Below are 23,001 nucleotides of genomic sequence, written 5' to 3'. Positions count from 1 at the left end.
GATTTACTTACGAGAGACTTTCATTGCTCCAAGAATCTTTAAACAAGACTGTTAACCTCCCCAAACATCTTTTCTTAAAAGTTTCTCTTTCAAAGCAAGAGCTTGATGAAATCTCTCCTCTCCTCTGCCTTTCTCTCTGCTTTTGACTTCCTATTTTCCCTCCCCTTCATTTTTTCGTTCTCTCTATCATTCATTTACTCCCACACTTCGGATCCTCTCCTCTCATTGGCTCTCCTGTTCAAGCCCCTGTTTGGAATCTGCCCCCTCCATCCATCCCTCCTTCAGCTTTCTTCTCTCTCTCTCTCATTTTCTTAACCATTTTTGGCACTACCCATTTGGCCAAGCTCCAAGTGACAACACTGGCAACCTCATGATGACGTCATTAAGCACCCCCCCATTCTGGACATTTCCAAAACTCACAATGTAAGTTTATCTAATAAAGTCTCCAGTTTGTTTTACCCCCTCCGTTACATGTTTTATAGTTAGGGTAAATGGTTTGTCGCGGTTAAGATCTCTGCCTGCCCCCATTCGGTACAGACGTCACGGGGATTTGCCCCTTGCTGGGAAAAGAGAGGAGGAGATTGGACCGGGAAAGTATCCATATTCCTGCAATGCACCACGGAATAAAGGAAAAATTTAGGGAATAGATGACATCACATGTGGGCGATAACTGTCTGCAATTCATATACAGTGTGGCATGTATTGTGGCTTGTGCTGTCAGCTGAGCGTTTTCTGCCCACTGACCAAAACATCAGCAATGTGACCCAAAGCTTGATGTTAAGACCCATGTGGGCTGTAGCCTCTGCATTGGGATCAAACAATAAAGAAAGAAGACAAAAACCTTCGCCAACAGAATGCCAACCAACATTCCATTAAACTCAACAGAAAATCTTTGTTGTCTTTCATCGATGATGAAGGTCATAATAAAAAAAACTTTAAGTATTTGAGGCATTCCTAGAGTTGGGAAACAATTAATGCTAAAAGTCAGTGGTACTCTTTACAGACCACTGCTAGCCCCCCCAACAAAAACACTACTTGCAGTATGAATCAGCCAGAAGGGGCTTTTAGATGACGCTGAAAACAGCAGCGATTGAAGTTGCAGTCTATTACTGTAAACCATGATGTTTTGAATGGAAAACACCTGGAGATAATTCACAACCCAACTTTACGGATCCATCAGCATTATGAGTCAGCGGCCCTGAGGGGACGTAGGTTTGACTGTTTTTTTTTTTTTAGTTGATTCTGCTGTTCTTGTATGAGGAAACAGACAAGGATACCGTACAAATGACAGACAAAGGTGAAGGTTAGTCTGTTGTCTGTCTGCTCTGGATGTGTCACATTGACAAGAGTTTAACAAATGATTAGACAATGGAAAACCCCTGGTTTAGTGGATGGCACACATGCAGCTGGCATTTACACACAATTGGGTGACCTGATCACAAATGAATAACACTGTCTGCTCAAAGCCCAAATAAAGACTGTGAAAGTGCCAAAAGCCTTGGCTACTTTAAAATTGTCCACTGTACCTTTAAGAAACTCAAAATACCTGCTATTTATGGCACTGATAATAAAAACGTTTCAAACATTGTATTAAGCCTGTATTTATCTGATAGATGGATGAATGGAAAAATGGATGATTGGATGGATGGATGGATGATTGGATGGATGGATGATTGGATGGATGGATGGATGGATGATTGGATGGATGGATGGATGATTGGATGGATGGATGATTGGATGGATGGATGGATGATTGGATGGATGGATGGATGGATGGATGGATGGATGGATGATTGGATGGATGGATGGATGGATGATTGGATGGATGGATGGATGGATGGATGGATGGATGATTGGATGGATGGATGAATGATTGGATGGATGGATGATTGGATGGATGGATGGATGGATGGATGGATGATTGGATGGATGGATGGATGATTGGATGGATGGATGAATGATTGGATGGATGATTGGATGGATGGATGGATGGATGATTGGATGGATGATTGGATGGATGGATGGATGATTGGATGGATGGATGATTGGATGGATGGATGGATGGATGATTGGATGGATGGATGGATGGATGGATGGATGATTGGATGGATGGATGAATGATTGGATGGATGGATGATTGGATGGATGGATGGATGGATGGATGGATGGATGGATGGATGATTGGATGGATGGATGGATGGATGGATGATTGGATGGATGGATGGATGATTGGATGGATGGATGTATGATTGGATGGATGGATGGATGGATGTATGATTGGATGGATGGATGTATGATTGGATGGATGGATGGATGGATGGATGGATGGATGGATGGATAGATAGATAGATAGATAGACGGACGGATGGATACATTGATGGATGATTAAATGAATGGATGGATGGATGATTACATATATAGATGGATAAATGGATAGATTGATGAATGGATAAGTGGATGGATGGATAAATTGATGGATGATTAAATGAATGGATGGATGGATGGATGGATGGATGGATGGATGGATGATTACATATATAGATGGATAAATGGATAGATTGATGAATGGATAAGTGGATGGATGGATAAATTGATGGATGGATAAATTGATGGATGATTACATGGACGGATGATTACATGGATGGATGGATGATAGATAGATAGATAGATAGATAGATAGATAGATAGATAGATAGATAGATAGATAGATAGATAGATAGATAGATAGATAGATAGAATGATTACATAGATGGATGGATGGATGGATGGATGGATGGATGGATAAATTGATGGATGATTACATTGATAGATGGATGGATGGGTAAATTGATGGATGTATGTATGGATAAATTAATGGATGATTACATGGATGGATAGATGTATGGATGGACGGATGATTACATGGATGGATGTATGGATAAATAGATGGATAGATGATTACATGGGTGGATAAAATGATAGATGAGTACATGGATGGATGGATGGATAGATAGGTAGATGGATAAATTGATGGATAATTACATAGATAGATAGATGGGTGGGTGGATGAATAAATAAATTGATGGATGATTACATGGATGGATAGATATATGGATGAATGATTACATAGATAGATGTATAAATAGATGGATAGATGATTACATGGATGGATAAAATGATGGATGATTACATGGATGGATGGATGGATGAATGGTAAGATACACACAGTAGAATAGACTGTTTAAACATTATAGACCTAAACAAATATTTTAGCTGTGGCAAGAGTGGCTCATGTGCATGAAAGAGCAGAGACACGACGACGGTGATGGGGACGTGCTTAAAATGTGTATATTCTCTGTCTGGCTCATACAGCAATGCGGTGTGTCATACCAAAACAGACATAAATCCAGGTCAGATTACCATCTGCCTATTGTTCGTTTGAGAGTTGCGTTACGACCACACAATGCGTACTTTAAAAGGCTGCAAATGTCTAAAATTGTCTGCGGTTGAGTGGACTATGATGGATTTCCATGTTTGGCCATTTATTTGGGGACACTGGTTTTACTAAAACAACAATCTCTGTATGTCTGCCTACGCCAGACGAGGGTACAGACGTCAAAGAAGTGTTTACGCGTTGCAAAACAACATTAACGCTGACATTGATCGATTTCAATACATTTGGCGTCTAAGATTGTTCCGATAAAAGTGTCTGTTTATATGTGAGCGTTTACGTATGAATGTATGATGTTACAAATTCGTCCTGATGATGAGTAAGCTTTCTTTTAAAGCCAAAAACTAAACACAAATAATATCAGGGCTATATATGAACAAAATAAATCTATACTGTGTACTCATTTAGAAAACTAAGTAAATGTATGAATGTGTTTGGAAACACGTTCGCCAGTTTTTGGAACCCCCAATGGGCACCATCTTACACTCAATAGTCAAGCTTTCAATAAAAAGAGGTGCAGCTTACAAACCTACAAACATCACACGTCCACCATTCAGTGATGGGGGATTTTGAGATTTTAAGACTCATGAGGGGCTGTGTGCCAGGGGAAATTACACTTACTGGGAAACGCGCACCAAAAGCAGCCGTCCAGATGAAGGATAATAAATCCTTACTGACATTATATTTGGGAGGATGACTGCCTTTATGTCGTGCAAAAACAACAGATTAGGTCAGATGGGCATTTTTGCAGACGTATAACATTCATAGGTGTCATTTACACTGGGGACGCTGGGGACATGTCCCCACCACTTTTTGAAATGGCTGATTTTGTCCCCACCACTTTTTGAAAGCATTTGGTTAAAATGTTTTGAAAAATCAAACAATGCCTGTGCGACTTACACTGCAAAAATGACTTTCTTACTTAGTATTTTTGTCTTGTTTTCTAGAAATATCTAAAAAAAAATTTTAATTAAGATGCTTTTTCTTGATAGGCAAAATGACCTTATAAAATAAGTCTAGTTTTTAGACAAAAGAAATACAAGTTAAGTGAATTTGTGATTAAAACAAGCAAAAATATATGCCAATGGGGAAAAAAATCTTAAAATAAGATTTCTTTTTTCTTAAAAACTTAAAGCAAAATGTTCTCACCCCATTGGCAGATAATTTTGTTTGTTTTAACTAGACTTATTTTCTAACGTCATTTTGCCTATCAAGAAAATACATCTTGATTTAAGAATTTTTAGATATTTCTACTGAAAACAAGACAAAAATGATTTTCAAGAAAACATTTTTTTAGTATTTTTGTCTTGTTTTCAGTAAAAATATCTAACAATTCTTAAATTAAGATAAATTAAGTCTAGTTTTTACATCAAAATTATCAAATTTAAGTGATTCTGAGCATAAAACAAGCAAAAAATCTTGAACATTTTTCTTGAATTTAGTGTTTAAGAAAAATGTTCAAGATTTTTTGCTTACCCCATTGGCAGATTTTTTTCTTGTTTAATACACAAAATCAGTTAAATTTGATATTTTTGGTCTACAAACTAGACTTAATGTATCTTAATTTAAGAATTTTTTCATATTTTTACTGAATTTTTCTTGAAAATCATTTTTTTGCAGTGTACAACATTGTTGAGGGTTTTATGCTGACTATTTTTGTGTTGTTGACTGACCTACACTATGCCCATTTTTGATGCGCTGTTATTCAATATTTTTCCCGTCCTGCTGTAATGTTTTTTCATCTGATCTTTTGTCCCCACCACTTTTCAACACAAACTGACGCCCCTGATAACATTTGTAACTAATTTTACTTTTACCGAAAACCTTTACGCAACAAATAAATAGTTCATAAAATAAAGATTTCAAGACACTATAAAGCAAAAAGACCCAATCCAAGCATTACTGGAACTGATTTCTAAATTATTTGTCCAGTTCACCTCTTCCCTTAAAAAACAGCATTTTAAAAAGCACACAGCCCAAGTTTATTGATTAGCAGATAAAGACTGGGTCAGAAGTCACCCTGTATGTTTTTGTCACAAAGCCCCAAAATGAATTCAAACAAGACTGGTGCAGCTGTGGTAACACGCCGGTCCGTTCCCTTAAGTCCTTTTTGAAGTCACTCTTGACAATTTCCTCTCTTGCCAGTTTTAAATAATATTTGTGTTATTGTGTAACATTAAACTGGGTCACTTAAATAATAAGTGACCCAGTTTAATGGAACCTGCATATATGGATCAATACCTGTAGGCGTGCGCGGGGCAAAAACGAATGCGATGTGTTCATTGTAACACGGACTGTTTACATTGTTGCACAAGGTTGAGTGTTTTTTCAAGATCTCCTGCAAGTTATTAGAAATGTATAATGTTTTTCAAGAGAGTTATTGATGAACGAGTGTTTTGGTGGCATGTAAGTAAATTTTTTCATTATATGTTTTTTTCAGTTTCTAAGTTGGGTGTGTAAGATACCAAATCCAATGCTATGTCATATTAATCAGTGTATTGTTGACTAAAACATAGCATCATTTTGAAATATGTCTGCAGGTCTTTGTAAGTTTTTTGGTGGGCTTGAAAATATTTTGACCCAGCGGGGTTAATTGTAACGCTGTGTTACAACTAACCCCTTAGCACTTACGATATGAAAACCGTTAACGTTAGCGTAATTCTTGCCGTTGTTTTAAATAGGCTACACATGAATGATTGCTGGCTGCCAACAAAATAAATGTGCCTGTCTTATCAAAAATCGTGTGTCAAAATGTTTTTTTTTTAAATATCTTTGATATTGAGTGAATAAGGTCACGTCAAAGATTGAAATCATAATTAAATGAATGGCTAAAATCAGACTATGATGCTCATAAACTCAGATTTTGAAACTGTTTTACTACTTATTACAGACAGGGTAACATATAAAAAATGTTTTGTCATAATTGTGCTGCTTTTTCTCACATATTTAGACATTTGAGTCCATTTATAATTGAACTATTGTTAAAAAAGGCTGGATGAATGAATACAGTGTGGATACCTTTCTATTATAGACAGATATATAAACAATATTCACTTCAAGAATATAGACAAAATATTATTGAAATATTTGCCTGCAAACTTAATTTTTAGCAAGTGTTACAACTAACCCCCTGCCTGTTACAATGAACCCCACCTATGGGGTAAGTTGTAACGTTTGCACTTCTGTCACGTTTGGTGTAATTGTCCAAGAATGGTAAGTACTAGAAACAAACTTCAAATGTTCATTTGTAGCAGAGATGTGTGTGTTGCTTGTGTAAAAATATCATTAATCAAACTCAAATATTTTTTGAATGATTGAGCAAAAACCAAAAAGCTTTGGTTGTGCCCAGCTGTCTACTTAAAGAAACAGTTTAATTGAAAATGCAAAGACAAAATGATTAACAAAAACTTTTATGCAGCGTTACACGTCAACAATGTAGTGAAAAACGGAAAAGTTAAAGTTTATCTTTTGCGTTTATGAAAAACGTACACACGACAACATTGTCAAAAAGATCTGTGTTTTTATACGAATCCGCAAAGATGACTATAATTAAGCATGCCAGGCTGGCAGATGGCAATGTTAACTTAAAAAACACTACAAGCAGATGGCGATGTTACCTTAAGAAACTCTACAAGCCTGCGCAGATATGCATTAGTCTACAGCGTGAAACAATTAGGGCTCTATCTTACACCCGGCGCAATGCAGCGTAATGCGCGACGCAAGTGTCTTTTGCAAGGTTCCACCCTGCGCAATTATCATTTTCACGTTTAGCGCCACGTTGTTTAAAAAACAAATGCATTTGCGCCCCCTTTTGCTATTTTGAGGCAACTAAAATAGACTACGCCATTGACCAACAAAAAACAATGTTTGTGCAATGTTTTTTGTTATTTAAAGAGTGCATTAGTAATATGCGCCTATAAACGGGACGAATACGCGCGTTTGATTATCACATACATGAATGCGCAGCAGCACAAAAACGCTTTTAAATATGAAAGATTTAAGGATTGAATGTAAAAGATTATTATTGAGTCTCTTATAAATGACATAAATGAGGACCGATTATGAGACGTTAAAAGGCACAAAGAGTAAATAAGTAAATAAATAAATAAATGATAAGTAAATAAATGCTTTGCTTTAAACAAATGCATCTGTTTTTAAATGTTGTTTTTTTTAAATGCTACCTCACGGATTTATTGTATATGATGACTCTGTACCTGTGCATATGGTAAGATGAGAAACATTTTTAAGTAATGCTTAAAAATAACTCAGGACGCGGTCCAAGTGCCGAAAGGGCTTTCCGCACGTTTGTAAATTCTTTATCTCCTTACAAAGAAAGTATTTTTAAAGTACAAACTTTTTCTTACATACTTGTAAATTATTTTTTTATGATATTGGATAACCATACATTTAAAACAATTAAAAGCCTTCTTTTTTACTTCCATGACTAAAAGAAAACGGGTTTTAAAGTTTTTAATAAAAAAATAACAATTTAATACAAGTGAAAAACAACAAAATTATTTAACATTAATCTTTAACTGGGGATCTTCTTCCTCCGCTTAGTTTTTCAGTTTACAAAGTCCGTCATCTAAATAGGAATTAAACATAGCGCCAGCGCAACTGGCTTTTAAAGGGGATGAGAGCTGAGACTATCATTGGTTTATTGCACGTTACGCCCAAAACACACCCATTACTCATTAGGAAACTATGTATAACCCTTTTCGACCCTGTGTCGGCGCACAAACCATTTTTCCCGTCGTTAAATTAGCAAAAGTGGAATCGGACACGCCCATTTAGACCATGCGCTGTGCGCTTTAGACAATGCGCTTAGTTCGTTAAAATAGGGCCCTTAAAATACAAACAATCAAAATGGTGAAAGGATCAAGCATTTTTTGTTTAGACTAATTGTAGGGTTTATTATTAGTGTATATAAGTGAAATAAAGTGGTAAAGCCTATAGACTGAATTAACACACGCGAATGATGTCACTGTTATCACAGATTCAAGTTTACATATTTTACACGGAGACAGGCGTTGTTATCAAAAACACTTCAAAAAGTTCAAAAGTTTTGGTTTCAGGACCACAAAATGCCATAGTTGTGTAGAGTCAAAATGCATAAACACTTTCCAATTTACAATTGAAACCTTTTGCGGGTAAACAATCCCTTAGTTTCACAGATACTTCAGTGAGCTACTAACTTGATCATAGAGTCAGTGTGTTAACTCAAAACCTAAACAAATTTCTCATTTTTGAGCCAGTTCTTTTCAGTGAACCAGTCAATTTGATTTACAAATCTCAATCAGTCAAATCACAGTAAACCATTCCTTCAAGGGAAAACTGGACATGAAACATCTGGGAGCCATCAAGACACATCAGTGTCACATCCTGTAAATTTTACAAAGTGATATTGGTACTACTGACATTAATGAGTTTTAAATGCATTGTATTGTTTAAGTCTGCAAACAAATGATGACAGCCGAACGAATGTGTTCACTTCAGGAGCTCTGCACGTGATAAAGGAGCCTGAGCATAGTAAATATTTGGAAAAGCTTTGGGCACGGAAAATCACTTTGGGTTGTTTTCGACACAAGACGTGAATGGTGTAAAATATGATACCCACCCTCGGAAAACAGGAAATATACGAGGGGATTACGGTCGAGCCGGACACCAAATAAGCCCATGACGTCTTTGCAACGTGGCCTTAAATTCGCCGACCCCACAGCTGTAAACTGATAGCGAATATCTGACGTTTTTGCGGCTGCTGTGAACCGAGCTTTAAGCTGCTGTGATGAGGCATGCCAAGGCTTTTACGGCAAAACCTCTCCTCCTTGGGTTTCAAGTCAAATTGTAGAAACATTCAAACTAAATCAACTTAACAGTCTTTCCTAACCACAGATGTGTGACTCGTGCTCCCCAAACCCCAAAAGAGACACTGGGGGGTCGGGGAAATAATATTTGATTTTCCAAATGTCCCAAAAACTTGGGAATGTAAAATGTGACCCTTCGTAAACACATTGCGGTTGTTGTTATAGACTTGAGACGCTAAAGGTGTCTGGAAAAGTGTAGCAAGAATTTCAAGAAATGTACTTTTTTCTACATAAAATCATCCATTGATATCTTAAATACTGGCTAAGACTGTCAAATGTTGAAATTAATGTGAATCATTGATTGAAAATCAACTTTAAGGATACTTAAAAATAAATATGCTTAGATGCCTGGTGCCCTACAGCAGGTGTTTGGTTCCTGACCTTAGAGGTCAACCCATCTTGCCGGCACACATGTCTTCTGTTAAAGCCTAACACGTGTGCGCCTATACAAGGAAATCTGCTGAAGTGACGAACATCTCAGAACACTAAACAGTGCAAAAAATCGTGATGAACTCTCTGAAAAACACGTCTAGCAGGCACCGCTCCACATAAACACTTCCAGGCGCTGGATAAGAGCCATTTTCCCACACATGCTAAAATGTTTTGACAGCCATATCAGAATCCAGGGTTCCCCTTTTTCATTTCTGTGTATATTCTGGGAATAAGGAACATTAAAGCAGATTTTGTTTCTTAGTTTATCAAACTGTCTAGTTTATCAAAGATCTGCTGAGAAAAATATGTTAGGAAAAAGAAATCATCATGCATACGCCATCATGAGTTTGGAAAAAGTAAGGACAGAAATAAGGCAGATGAAATTGAAACTATTCGCTGAATAATATTAAAGTAATAATTTTTTCACCCTCATACGTGAAAAACAAAAAATTTTCAAGAAATTACAGGTAACTGTTTTTGATCTTTTCAGTAATTTGCTACTCAGGGTTAGCAAAACTGGTTGATTTATTCAAAAAGCTTAGGGGGTCTATTTTTTAACTACTATATATCTTTAAATGCGGGTTTTCAGAAAAATTTTGCTTTATGTAGAAAAAATCGAGTTTTAAATCTTCATCTGTCTCAGCCACTTCCTCTACTTAAAGATCTTCAATTCCTCTGGGCGCGTATGAATGTTTTTATTACTGTACATATGTACAGTTTATCATTAATGTTTAGTGTGTGGAAACTCTCTGACCCTGCAATTATCAGAAAAAAATCAATGTACATAATGCCGCGTCTCCTGTAATTCACACCTCTCTGTGATATAAACACTGCAATTTGGTTTTCCATGTCACTATAGGATGTTTGATGTAGCAATTACCGGCACACGTCTCTGGATAAACATACATACGCACTGCAGCACAACTAAAGCTGTAATTTGATTTAGAATGTAAAGGAAGGTATTTGCGAAGTTAAGTCAGACATCTGTAAGTTTCCCCTTGGTCAAAAGCTGGGTATGTACTGTATGTACACCTAAATATAGAGCATAGTGCCATGTACAAAAACATCCAGTTGGAAATTGCTTGGTGTTGCCTGAAAGTGTATTTCTGGTAATAGTGTGGTACATAATAATAACCATGTTGTGACTTGAAGAATACAGTACCATCACATTAATACATATGTCAAAAAAAGTAGTGCCTAGGGCTGTCACAAAGATAAAAAATAATCGTCTCAATGCAATAGTTTGAACTTATCGCGATGATTTCAGATCACCACAATGATTGCACATCTCTTTAAAAACACAAGGGGGAGCTGCAGAACGAGACGGTTTCAGATGGCGATCCTTAAGCCATAGCCATTCAATATAGTAGAAAAACAGCATTTAGAGAAGCCACTACAGACATTTGGTCCAGTACTAATATGACCTTAGTAGAATTGGCCTCTATTTAAGTCTATTTTGATTGCATTTTTATCAGTGGCGGTTCTAGGGAGGGGCCAGCGGGGGCCAGTGCCCCTGTGACAACAAGCTTGGACCCCCTTGGACAAATTTTGTATTTTCAGTTATTTTTCAGACACTTCATTGTGTTTATTTCTAATGAAGAATTTTTCAGTTTTTGAAAGATATATTCATTAAATAATTACTTTTTTAAATATGTGTTTATGTGTATTTATATTTACTGGCAGGTAAACCTTGCAAAATATTTAATTTCTATAATCACAACGTGTGAAAATTATTTCATGAACAAACAAAAAAATGTATGAGAATTAAATGTCAAAGCAATAAAATAGACAATAGGCTTAATGCCCAGCTGCACTACTTCCTGAACTTCAGCCAGCTCCTTGTTTCCTGTCTGCCATTATTGGACAAACTGATTAATCCAGGTGTGCCTGACCTCAGTAGTCACAAACAAACTGATTAATCCAGGTGTGTCTGATTATTGTTGTTGTGACTACTGAGGTCAGGCACACCTGGATTAATCAGTTTGTCCAATAATGGCAGACAGGAAACAAGGAGATGGATGAAGTTCAGGAAGTAGTGCAGCTGGGCATAAAGCCTATTAATGGTCATAATTTGTTAGACAATTATCCATCAGACAAATTTCATAATCGTGACAGCCCTAGTAGTGCCATGTTGATTTTGATTCATGGCATAATACACATTCAGACAAATGGTCAAAAAATGGGCACTGGGCCTTTCACAAAGTACACCTTTGCACCTCACATGTACATTTTGGTACCAAATCTGTACCTAAATGGTACATATCAGTGCCTTTTTTAAAAGTTACTGCTCCGGGGACCATTTTCTGACAGTGTAGTATATATAAACAAACATAAAAGCTCAAACGTAATAAGTAAGTCTAGTTCAGACTTGTTGAAATTATCTACCAGATAGTGCTGCACAATTAATCGCATCGCAATCGCAATCGCGATGTCACCCTGTGCGATTATATGACAGCAAAATGTTGCAATTATTTTAAATAAATAAATGTGTGGACTTTTAACACAAACTTTCTGATAACTGTTTGATGATTTTCCTTGCCGTTTAAAAAAGAAAGAAAAACGAACAAAAAAGGCAATGCACGTGTGGCATGCACGTGTGTGGTGTGCGTCGTCACTTATACCAGAGCGAAGATGGATGCAGAGGAGGTTGACAGTGATCTGGTACCTAAAAAAAATAAACTCTACGTCTGTTGTATGGTGGTATTTTGGATTTAGGACTACTGACACTGAGCAGTTGCGACATCACGTGGCAATACAAAAACATTTCTAGTTTTACAAATACACATTTTAGCTAAACTGTGTGTGGATTTTCCTTAAAACCCATCAAGTTGACTCATGATACCATATAGTATAATCGCAATCGCACATCGCAATATAAGCATCAATAACCGCAATGGGAAAAATTACCCAAATCGTGCAGCCCTACTACCAGATGCAAAAATGTAATGTTCAATTTCAAGATTGACTTTCAAATTTACACTTGCACCAGCAGGAGGCACTCATTGGCCAAAAACACAATGAAGTGGAACAAAACCCTTAATGGATTAACTCGGTTTTATTTTTAATAAAAACAATGTATGAAGACAGACGACAAACCCCTGTACTTTAATTGCTTCTATGCATTAATCTTAACTAAATCACATTTAAAAGACATACCTACAATATATTTAAAAAGACCAAAGCAGCACTATTCATTCGAAGAAATAACTACATTAATATGTGAAATACTTTCTGTGGTCCGTCTTGAAGTAGACCGTGAAATAACGTCCATAATTCATGATTTATTCGACTCTCTGTAAGTCTATCAGCATTAAAGTCATATTTAGCAGGGCAGAGAAAGTCATGGCCCACAGGTCTGTTAATATGTCAACGTTATTCACGACTAAAGGCATTCAAACCCTGACATGGGTTACTGAAGTCTGTCAATGATTCACCAGCTGTGACACAGAGAGCCACGCATGTTTCTTCAGGTATATATTTACAGCTCGGGTTAAATAAAAATAATGTGAGGTGGGGTACATATACACTATCATATGCAAAGAACATACATAAAAACATACATATGCACACATATAAACAGTATGTAAACACATCCACAGCACTCAAGTTTTGTCACATCCCTGGCCATGTATCAATACTGTAAAAATTCTTTTCAGCACTTAAATTCTTAAGTTAAATCAACTTAAAATACAAATAATTATTTATTCATTTTATTTTATTGTATTTTTATAATTTATAGCAACTCTTTACTAGTCATATAGTAAGTTTAAATGAATTGTTAAAAATAGTGTAGTAATACAGAAACTTATTGTACACTTAGTAATGATTATGTATGAGATTACTTAAAAAATTAATTGTTTTACCATTGGTTTGCCAACAGATACATTTATCCATTCTCAGTCAGTACACACACTCCTGACATGCTTCGCCTACATCTGTAAACGTCTCTAAATCTTAACACATCCGAGTGACTTTCGAGGAGACTACATTTTGAGGAAACCCAGCCGCGGTCTATCCGCATTGGACTGAAGCCACTTCTAATAATAAAAGCTGGGGAGTATGTTTACTTTACAAGCTTTTCATTACAATCCACAGACTAGAAATCAACACTCATTTTCTCGTGGCTCCTTCAGAGCCAAATGTCACTTTTACTTTTGGACTCGGGATATTAGATAATGAATTAAATGTCTTTGTCATTCGATATCCTGCAACAGATGGGGACACTGCACGTTGCTGCCTAAATACATTTACATTCAGCTCCCTACAGAGGATAATTTATCAGAGAGAGTTATAGGGCGTGATGGGGCACGATTTCAATTACTCCTAGTCTCAAGAGCTTCTGGAAAAGACCATTTCTGCTGAGGGGCACTACGCTCTCCATGAATGGGTTATCCATCGAGTGAAGAGACCAGAGAAAGATGAAGTGAATTTTATGCTTTTAGCTCAAGAGGCTCGGGCCTCTCCTCCACTCAAACGTCCAAAAACACAACACGAAGGTGAAGGTCCACCCCCAGGTTCAAGCACGGCCTTGGGATTTATTTCACACAACGTGAGCAGGATAATAATTCAATTAGAGGTGTATAAGTATGTCTAACATCTACAGTAAGAATGTTTTCTTGGTCTCTCACAAACAGGTGCAGTGCAATTTCAACAGCAATAACATAAAAAGACAATCACATGGTGTTTATATAAAGTATGTACAGTGTAACATCATAGTAATTATTATATTTGCTAGAACAGAGTCTACAAATGAGTTGGCTGAACAATCGATACTTGTTGAGTGGAAAACAGAATAATGTAAATACTTTCACAGTATTCACGCCTGTCTGTCTTGTTTGGTTCGAGAGTGAATCAAACTCAAGTTCCCAAATGCTGAAAAATATTGAAACTCTTCGGTTATTTTTGAGCGTGATGCTAATGGTTTAATCAGATTCACTGAATTATGCTAAGCTATGCTAAAAGTGCTACCACCAGACCCAGAGTACGGCTGAATGGATTCCAAAACGGTAAAACTTAATTGTTTAACTCTAGGGGAGCTGGAAAATAAGCATATTTTCAAAAAAAAGTGGAGTGTCCCTTTAAGCTTCAAAGTGTTGTCACCCATAATTTAAAGCAGACATATCATGCTTTTAAATCTGTCCTTTTTACATATAAATCATCTATTTGTGGTCTATGTAAAGCGAAACTGCAATGCTTGGGTCTGAATTCCTCATTATTATAGCCCCACAGGCCCCCTTTCTACCCCTTTTCTGATGTGCATCTGAGAGCAACTCGTTTTGGTACTGTCTTTTTAAATGCACGTCATACCCTGCCCCCTCTCCAGGTTGCAGAGGTGACACTCGGTTAAACTCCACCCCGTTCGGCCATTTTTGTAGTTTTATAGCAGAGATACGATTATCTAGCTGCACAGAAACTTTTTATTTACTCGTTATTCACAAAATGTCAACAACGGAAGACTTGTCCATCCAGCCTTATATGTTCGCGCCAGAGTCGGAAACGGACTGAGAGGAAAATGAAGACGACGAACCTGCAGAACAACGTCTTCATATTGAGGTATCGCAATGGTGTGAGGCTGCAGCCTCCGGAGGTCGCATATCTAGGCTGCATGCGTCATCAAGACGGTCTTATTTCAGAATATTAACAATTATAAAGTTTACTATTATTCTTAGTTAATCGTAAGTTGTTGTAATATGCTCATGACTTGCAAATGTAATGCTCAGTTAACTTAAACCAGGCTTGATGCCCAAAAGCGATCTCCGCAGGCTGCAGCCTTCGGAGTGAGAAACAGCACTGCTAAACCATGACCACCGTGTACTTTACTTTTTTACTTTAAGTTATAAACTGCTTACAGAAGTGCTCTGCTCGTCGTCTCCAAAGAAAGAAGTAATTGACCCCTCAATCAGACGAAGTCTATCGGTAAATCCTTCTTTATACTGGCGGAGATTGGTGAAGTAGTTATCCTTAAAGTGCCTCGGGCACACAAAAATGACTTTATCCACAGATGTGAGTACATTTCTTACGCTCTCGTAACTTCTGCATCCTTGAGCTTGGACTACAATATCGCAGCGAGAAATATAAAATGGCGGATTGCTCGTAGTGTTGGGCTGGAAGTCGATGTCCTTATTTAGCAGTTCCGCTGCAAATACTGTGACGTAATTGTTCAAAAAACGTAATAGATAATAGAAAAATCAGAACCGGTTGGAAAATATGACCAAAACAGAATATAAAGATATCAACAAAGCACCTGAAGAGACTAATTTCAACTTTTATGTACTTATAAACACTACAAATATACAACAAAATGCATTTAAGAGCCAAGAAAGTGGATTTAGCATGATATGTCTCCTTTAAAGCTCTGATTGCTGAACGTGCTCTGTTGTCAGAATGTTAATCTTAGCAGGATGGGATGTGACAGTAATACAACATGGTAATGATATATACAGGGAGGGTCTTGTTGCCATAGCAGAAGTGCCATGTGGGAGAGGTCAGATATGACTCTGACACCCCCCACCCCCAAATTATAAAGAAGGCACATAGGAAAGCAATGTAGCTCTGTTAAATGTATCATATATTCATGAACACAATATTTAATGGCTTTGGACCAGATTTGTACATTTTATGAGCACCAGGTGGTCAGTTTTAATACAGCCAACTTCATCAAAATGATTCAGCTCAGTTTTGTGTCTCAGCAGCACATGAAAAATGAAAAATGCATGAGATAATATGATCATTGCATATCCCTGGGAATCTTAATAGCTTTTTGGCAATGCTACGATTTCGCGCTAATCTTATTTTCCGCCATCCTGTCAACAGAGTCCTTTTAATTTCCAACAAGCAAAATGATGGAGAGTTTGAATATTTATTATAAAACATGTCTGGAAAAATATCTCATTGCTTAATGCTTTGAGGAAATGTGTAAATGTGTGTATTCCTGCAGAAACTGTTGTGTATCATGTGTAAAGCCATTGCAGATATACAGATGTCCTTTGCCTGGTGTCCAGATGGGCATCCACTAAACTGTAAGAGCAAACAACCCAACAGCAACCGAAGCAGCTCCACTCTTTAAAGAGTTTTCATTTCAAAACTACCAAGGAAAATAATTCTTTACAAAGACAGAGATGTGTATTACTGGCTCTTTTACAGTCTTAGTAAAAAACAAATAGAGTAAAATACACTAATGGTGTTATGTATATGTTGTGAGAAACTGAAGCTCAAACTTCCTGTCTGAAGTTGCCACAACAGAACTTAACCAAACATATTCACAGTGATTTCTCACATCCATGTTAAACAACAGCATGAAAAATGAATGACGGATAAACTGATTTATAGTCTTAATCAGTTGTAATGTTCTCTTAGATGAAAAATACATGCATTTCTTCGGAAATATCAAATATCCCCTCTGGGCATCAATTTTGGCCACTATTGTACAAGCAAAAACACATTTAATTTGCATTTTCACTTACAAATGTTAAAGGAAAACACCACCATTTTTCAATATTTTACTATGTTCTTACCTTAACTTAGATGAATTAATACATACCTGTCTTTTTTTCAATGCATGCACTTCATCTTTGTACAGCGCGTCGTGAATGTGTTAGCATTTAGCCTTACCCCATTCATTCCTTAGGATCCAAACAGGGATTTATTTAGAAGCCACCAAACACTTCCATGTTTTCCCTATTTAAAGACTGTTACATGAGTAGTTACAATAGTAAGTATGGTGGCACAAAATAAAACGTGGGGATTTTTTAAGCGGATAAAAAATGAGAACTATATTGTATGGCGGAAAAGCACTTAGTTTGCAGCATTTGATCTCTTCCGCCATACAATATAGTTCTGATTTTTTACCTGCTTAAAAAAATCGCCAATTTTTTATTTTGTGCCTCCATACTCACTCGTGTAACTACTCATGTAACAGTCTTTAAATAGGGAAACATGGAAGTGTTTGGTGGCTTCTAAATTCATCCCTGTTTGGATCCTAAGGAATGAATGGGGCTAGGCTAAATGCTAACGCATTCACGACGCGCTGTACAAAGATTAAGTGCATGCATTGAAAAAAGATAGGTATGTATTAATTTGTTTAAGTTGAGGTAGGAACATAGTAAAATATTGAAAAACGGTGGTGTTTTCCTTTAATGGAGTGGCTATTTTATGCTTTAAATTTGTTTGGTAAACAATGTATTTCCATTCTCTGTTGCACACAAAACGCACAATGCCAGAGACAGCATCTGTCACCATTCACTTACAGTACAAAAAGGTGAATGGTGACTGAGGTTGTCAGTATTTCACTACTCCATTCAAACAAGAACTTACTAAAGTCCCTCACTAAAGACAATGGATCTTTCACCAAACGTTTCCATAAACAAGAAGTCCTGGCAGAAAAAAACATCAGGTCCATCTGAATTTAAAATACACAAATTAAAAGATCACCTACAGCAGATGGTGGTCTGTCCTGACTTTCCCCTGAACCACCTCATGAGATGAAAAACCAGACACCACAGATCTCTGCGTGTGAGAAGCAGAGGACGAGACCCAACACGCCTTACCCCAAAGCATCTTATCACAACCAATCAAGATGTGAGCATGAGACATACACCTTGAGATGCTGGTTCGCAACTACATCCCCCACCAAAGAGGAACAAGAACATTTGTCAGATAACATGAGAACAACGAAGCAACATAGAAAATAAGAAAAAATCTGTTACTTGCGTCACTCCGCAATGCTCAACCTCTTATGGAAATAAAATCACAAGCGAGATCTTTCATACCAGGATTTTCAGGATTGAGATGAAAAGGACAGCAAATGCTTTTGCGAAAACTTTGCTCAAGACTTTTAAAGTAGTATGTATGAATCTTCTCACATAATAAAGTCACAAATACATATTGGATGGGATGAGGTTGAGTAAATTATGAATTTTCATATAATGAATGCTTCTCCGATGTGTTTCCCAAGAAATAAGACCCCAGTAATCATGTCACCTCTGGACAGTTTAACCTGGGATGAAACATATTTACAGGTAATTAGAAGGACATTTTCGTCATGAATATGTCCTATGTGGTCTATACCCGCAGGCGTATGTTTGTGTTAGGAGGCTATAAGGGTCTTAATCTCCCTGTAATGTGTGCACCCCCACCCAAACACAACCACACACCTCCTCAGGTATGTTCTCACAATGATGGGACAAAGAAAAGGGGCGGGGCTAAGATGTAAAATGCTGATGTTCACCATTGTCTTTCTCTGAAAGCAACAGCTTGATGTGTGACCTCAACAAACAGAAATTACTCACCAAAGTTCACAACACATTACATATAGTTAAGGCACAGAGTTATGAGTCAAGCTAAGGTTCAAAGGTCAAGTCAGCGAATTTTGCACACAACCGAGTTTGTTTTTCGTGACTCACTTAATCAATTATAGTAATCCCTTGCCTGTTAAACGTAAGACCTAACATTGTATAGTCTATATTTTGGTCACATATCATTACAAATATTGCAGAGATACAAGATTGCCAATCACAATACGCCTTCACAAAACTTATCAGACACAATGTAAATACACACCGTAGAAGCTCACACCCAAACACAAGTGACTTTGACTCGTACCGTAAACACCACATACATGTACACTGATAAAGCTACGTTGCTCCACCCGGTCATACCTGCCGCTATCCTACTGAGCAGCTGCTGGCGGGCAATGATCCTACCCAGTCTATACCCTGAGCGTCGCCTATGGTGGTCCATCCTCAGGTAGATATCTTGCGTCTCTGGGGTCATGTTGCCCAAGCATTCGGTGCCCTCCGCCTGTGACAGCATTCTGTACATGGTCAAACACAATGTGAAACGTCCAGCGCCCCCCCTCCCCAGAAGCAAATACCAAAAACAGTAGCGCAACTGTCTGTCCACCAACAACCAAGCACGTGTGAGATGTGAGAGCACAGAGCTCCAGAATCTGGGAGGAGTGCCAGCTGTTGGCCCCGCCCCCTTTGAGTCACGTGACTAGAGGTGAGCAAATAATATGGGAGGACGGAGTGGACGGCCCTCCTGGCTGAGCTGAATTCAGGTTCTGTGCGAGTGCCGTTTAGTTCAGGAGGGAAATATAAATACCAGAGGAATGCTTGTGAACTGAGAGAGTGGAGAAAGGGTGGAGAGCAGGGGGACGTGGGAGGGGAAAAGAAAAACAGCATGGCTTTAATGCATCCAGGCCAAAACGAACAAACCCACTGCTGTGAAGCACAAAATTCAGGGGCCAAGTTTGCTGAGAAAAGTGAAAAGGGCGTTTGTGTGCCAGGTATTAAAGGTTTATGTTTTATAGACTGCTTACGTAGAGTCTCTCTTAAGTGGTTTCACACAAAAATGAAGTGCTCAAATAATTCGTTATGACATCACAAAGAGAAAACAAACAAAGTGAGAAAGTAAACTGACGGCACAGTGGGGCTTCACCTTGTTAAACGGCTATTTACGCAAATTTGGCCATTTAACACATTAAAATAATACTTCATTTATGTTGTAATGTGCACAGAGATGCACTTTATTTCTTCATTTCCTATTTCAAAAAATATTATATATACTATTCTCTTTAATATTTCAATATACATTTCTCTAAGGAAATCAGTTAGAAAAATTAATTGTTAAAAAATGGTCCCATGTTGCAAATATTAAATGCTCTCTCATTTATGAATTGCTTTGGATAAATGTATCTGGTAAACGGAAATAAAAATTAAACAGTTTTCCAGTCATATTTCTCTTTAAGGTATCTGCTTTGTAATGCCAAAATGCGAAGCATCGTGTTCCTCGCTCTAGATTATTGGCGGGATTTAACTTCGTGTCATTCAAATTTTTACCTTGAGTTGAATATTTTTAACTTGTGTGAAGATGCGTTTGAGGCTAGCGTGTAATTTTGCATTGACTTTGTACTCGCGCAAACCGTTGAATTCGCGTTTGGTGTGTACGCCCCATAAGAACCAAATGCAGAAAACTTTCAGAATTTTTCGACATCTGTTTATAATTTAAACTAAAGAAATTCAATCTGAGTATTACTAAATGCAATAAACCTAAGGAAGATTGTTTCAAAGTGGTTAGCAATAGCAAGCTAGTTTTGCAAATTTAAAATAAAGTCTCAAATACATAGGTTAAGGATATTATGATATCCAATCATTGCATTCAGACAAAAATGCGATGACGGGACGAACATTTTACGGTCTTGACACTTCCACTGACAAGTCCTCTGATGCAAAAGCCACAAAACGCAACCTCTAACAAAAGTTAGATAATAATATTTACCGAATGCTCTCAGCTTGAATTATACGTTCATCAATACTTTTGTTTCAAATTCACTCCCAGCCATTCTAAAAATATATTTTTTGTTGACAGAATCCTAAACGCCACATCAACTTTTCAGCAAAGTCCTTAAAGTACAGAAGACGAATGTGAAGCGACCGTGGATCACATTCAAACTTGGGTCCCTTGTAAGTACTTGGACCTGAATGCAACACGAATGTGGCAGCCACATGAATCACAGCGCCCCCTAATGTGTGGTTCAGTTTCTTCAATTTTGAATTCTGACTTTCATCATTTGCAATGTTTCTATTTGGATTTTAAGTGATGTTGCGACTGTTTGCTACGTCTTATCCAAAGAAGTGGATTTTTTTAAAGCACTTAGAGGGTTTTGCTGCGAAAGACAGTCAAGTTTTTTGAATACTAATGAAATGGCTAAAGTGACATTTATGAAAATAAGGCATTTCAAATTTCTATTACTGACTAATGACATTTTCATTGCTAATAAAGTAAAAATTACTGAACCTAAACATAAAACCCTGGTAAAAAAAATGCTAATTTACAAGAAAACATGTCAGACAGCTTTGCAACTCAACTCTTTATATATCAAAAAAAGTGTCTATCCTAGCTTTAAATGGGAATACATATACCTATGATAAGTATAAGAATTTTATGAGTTAAGCACTTATAAAGCAGTAGTGAATGTAAATGAACAAAATATATGTACTGTATAAGAATTCACTTGTAATGAATATAAGATTTGCAAGTGTGACTCTCGCGTTGCTACCTGGAACAACCAGAGACTTTGCCAATTTAAAATCCTCCACATCTTTCCATCCCCTGTTAGCTCAAGTCAATCACCCTTAGGAGTTTGTGAACAACGTACACGACTGTGTTAAAAATGTGTTATACTTCTTTTTTTCTCTTTATTTGTGGGCAAGTACATAAACAAGAAGGCACGGCACCAAGTTAAACACATTCTGTGCCCCCTCCCTGTCTGGCACATCGTGCTACAATCCACACAAAGCCCACAATTCAACCGGCCCCTTCAAATCCTACTGCTATTTTTACCCAAACTGCTCACTCCAACATCCCTCACCACAGGACGGAGTCATGTTTTGTACAGTCTTACAGTTTGTAGATGTTAGGACGGTTTGTGTGACACACACTGAATATGATCTCATTTGTTGACTCAAAAAGCGGATAAACTCGGTACAGTACAGTGCATGCTCTGTTGACTACAGGTGTAACATCCTGAGTGATGTTCCAGTCTTGTTCCCAACGGTTGGATTTGTTTACAGTGCACACATAAAGCTCTTGAAGAGTTCATTAACTATACATTATGCTGCAGTTATCATATAGGCATGCTAACGTTTTACAATAAAGTACATAAATACTGTTACAGTTTTACAACATATTCTGTGTTTACAACATTAAATCATAATGTAATTTTTCTAAACATTTAGTCAAACACAAAAAACACATAGTAATATTCCATTGTAATTATTATTAATGTTTTTGACCACAGTGCAGTACAGTTCAATATGCTTTTATTAAAACCTTGCTCATTATGTTTTCATAGTTTAAGTAATGTAACAACAGCCTCCTGTACTGCAAATGTAGGACTTATTTTGATAATTTTTACAGCCAGCAGGGCTCCAGACTACCACCAAATGGTGGCATTTTGCCACCAAAATTTGAGAGTGTGCCACTAAATTTTACATCCAGTCGCACCAGTAAATTTGACCTTTTTTTGTGATGTGAAACTGAATTTAAAACAGCACATTGTACTTTCTGCATCTATCATCAAAGTATTTATTAGTAATACAGTGTATTACTTAGTAGAAATGTGAATATTTGTTTTGCATGTTGATTTACGGTATGTGCACCTAAATTTTCTGGTTGCACCCCTAACATTTTCAGTTGGGGGCCAATGTGCTCCTAGTGAAAAAAGTTCAATTCTGAATTACATTAACTCATTCCTAGCCGGGGTTTTTTTTAAGT

General features: G+C 37.2%; 1 protein-coding gene across 5 annotated transcripts in view; it reads right to left on the bottom strand.

The window, feature by feature from the left end:
• The window catches only part of stard13b (StAR related lipid transfer domain containing 13b), a 97,601-nt gene that overhangs the window by 23,236 nt on the left and 51,364 nt on the right, over nt 1-23,001 (bottom strand). The window contains exon 1 of one of the 5 annotated variants that reach the window (XM_065280782.1): nt 19,383-19,635. The exons of 3 other annotated variants lie outside the window; for them this stretch is intronic. In XM_065280782.1, coding sequence (XP_065136854.1) covers nt 19,383-19,545 — 163 coding nt within the window. In that variant the 5' untranslated portion in view covers nt 19,546-19,635. Of the gene's footprint in view, nt 1-11; nt 170-19,382; nt 19,636-23,001 lie in introns of those variants that run through there. One more of the 5 variants, XM_065280785.2, reaches the window with a different exon arrangement.

This window comes from Paramisgurnus dabryanus, chromosome 8 (genome assembly GCF_030506205.2).
Source record: "Paramisgurnus dabryanus chromosome 8, PD_genome_1.1, whole genome shotgun sequence".
NCBI lineage: Eukaryota > Metazoa > Chordata > Actinopteri > Cypriniformes > Cobitidae > Paramisgurnus > Paramisgurnus dabryanus.
The sequence above is the reverse complement of the archived record's forward strand: the minus strand, read 5'-3'. Positions and strand labels throughout refer to the sequence as shown.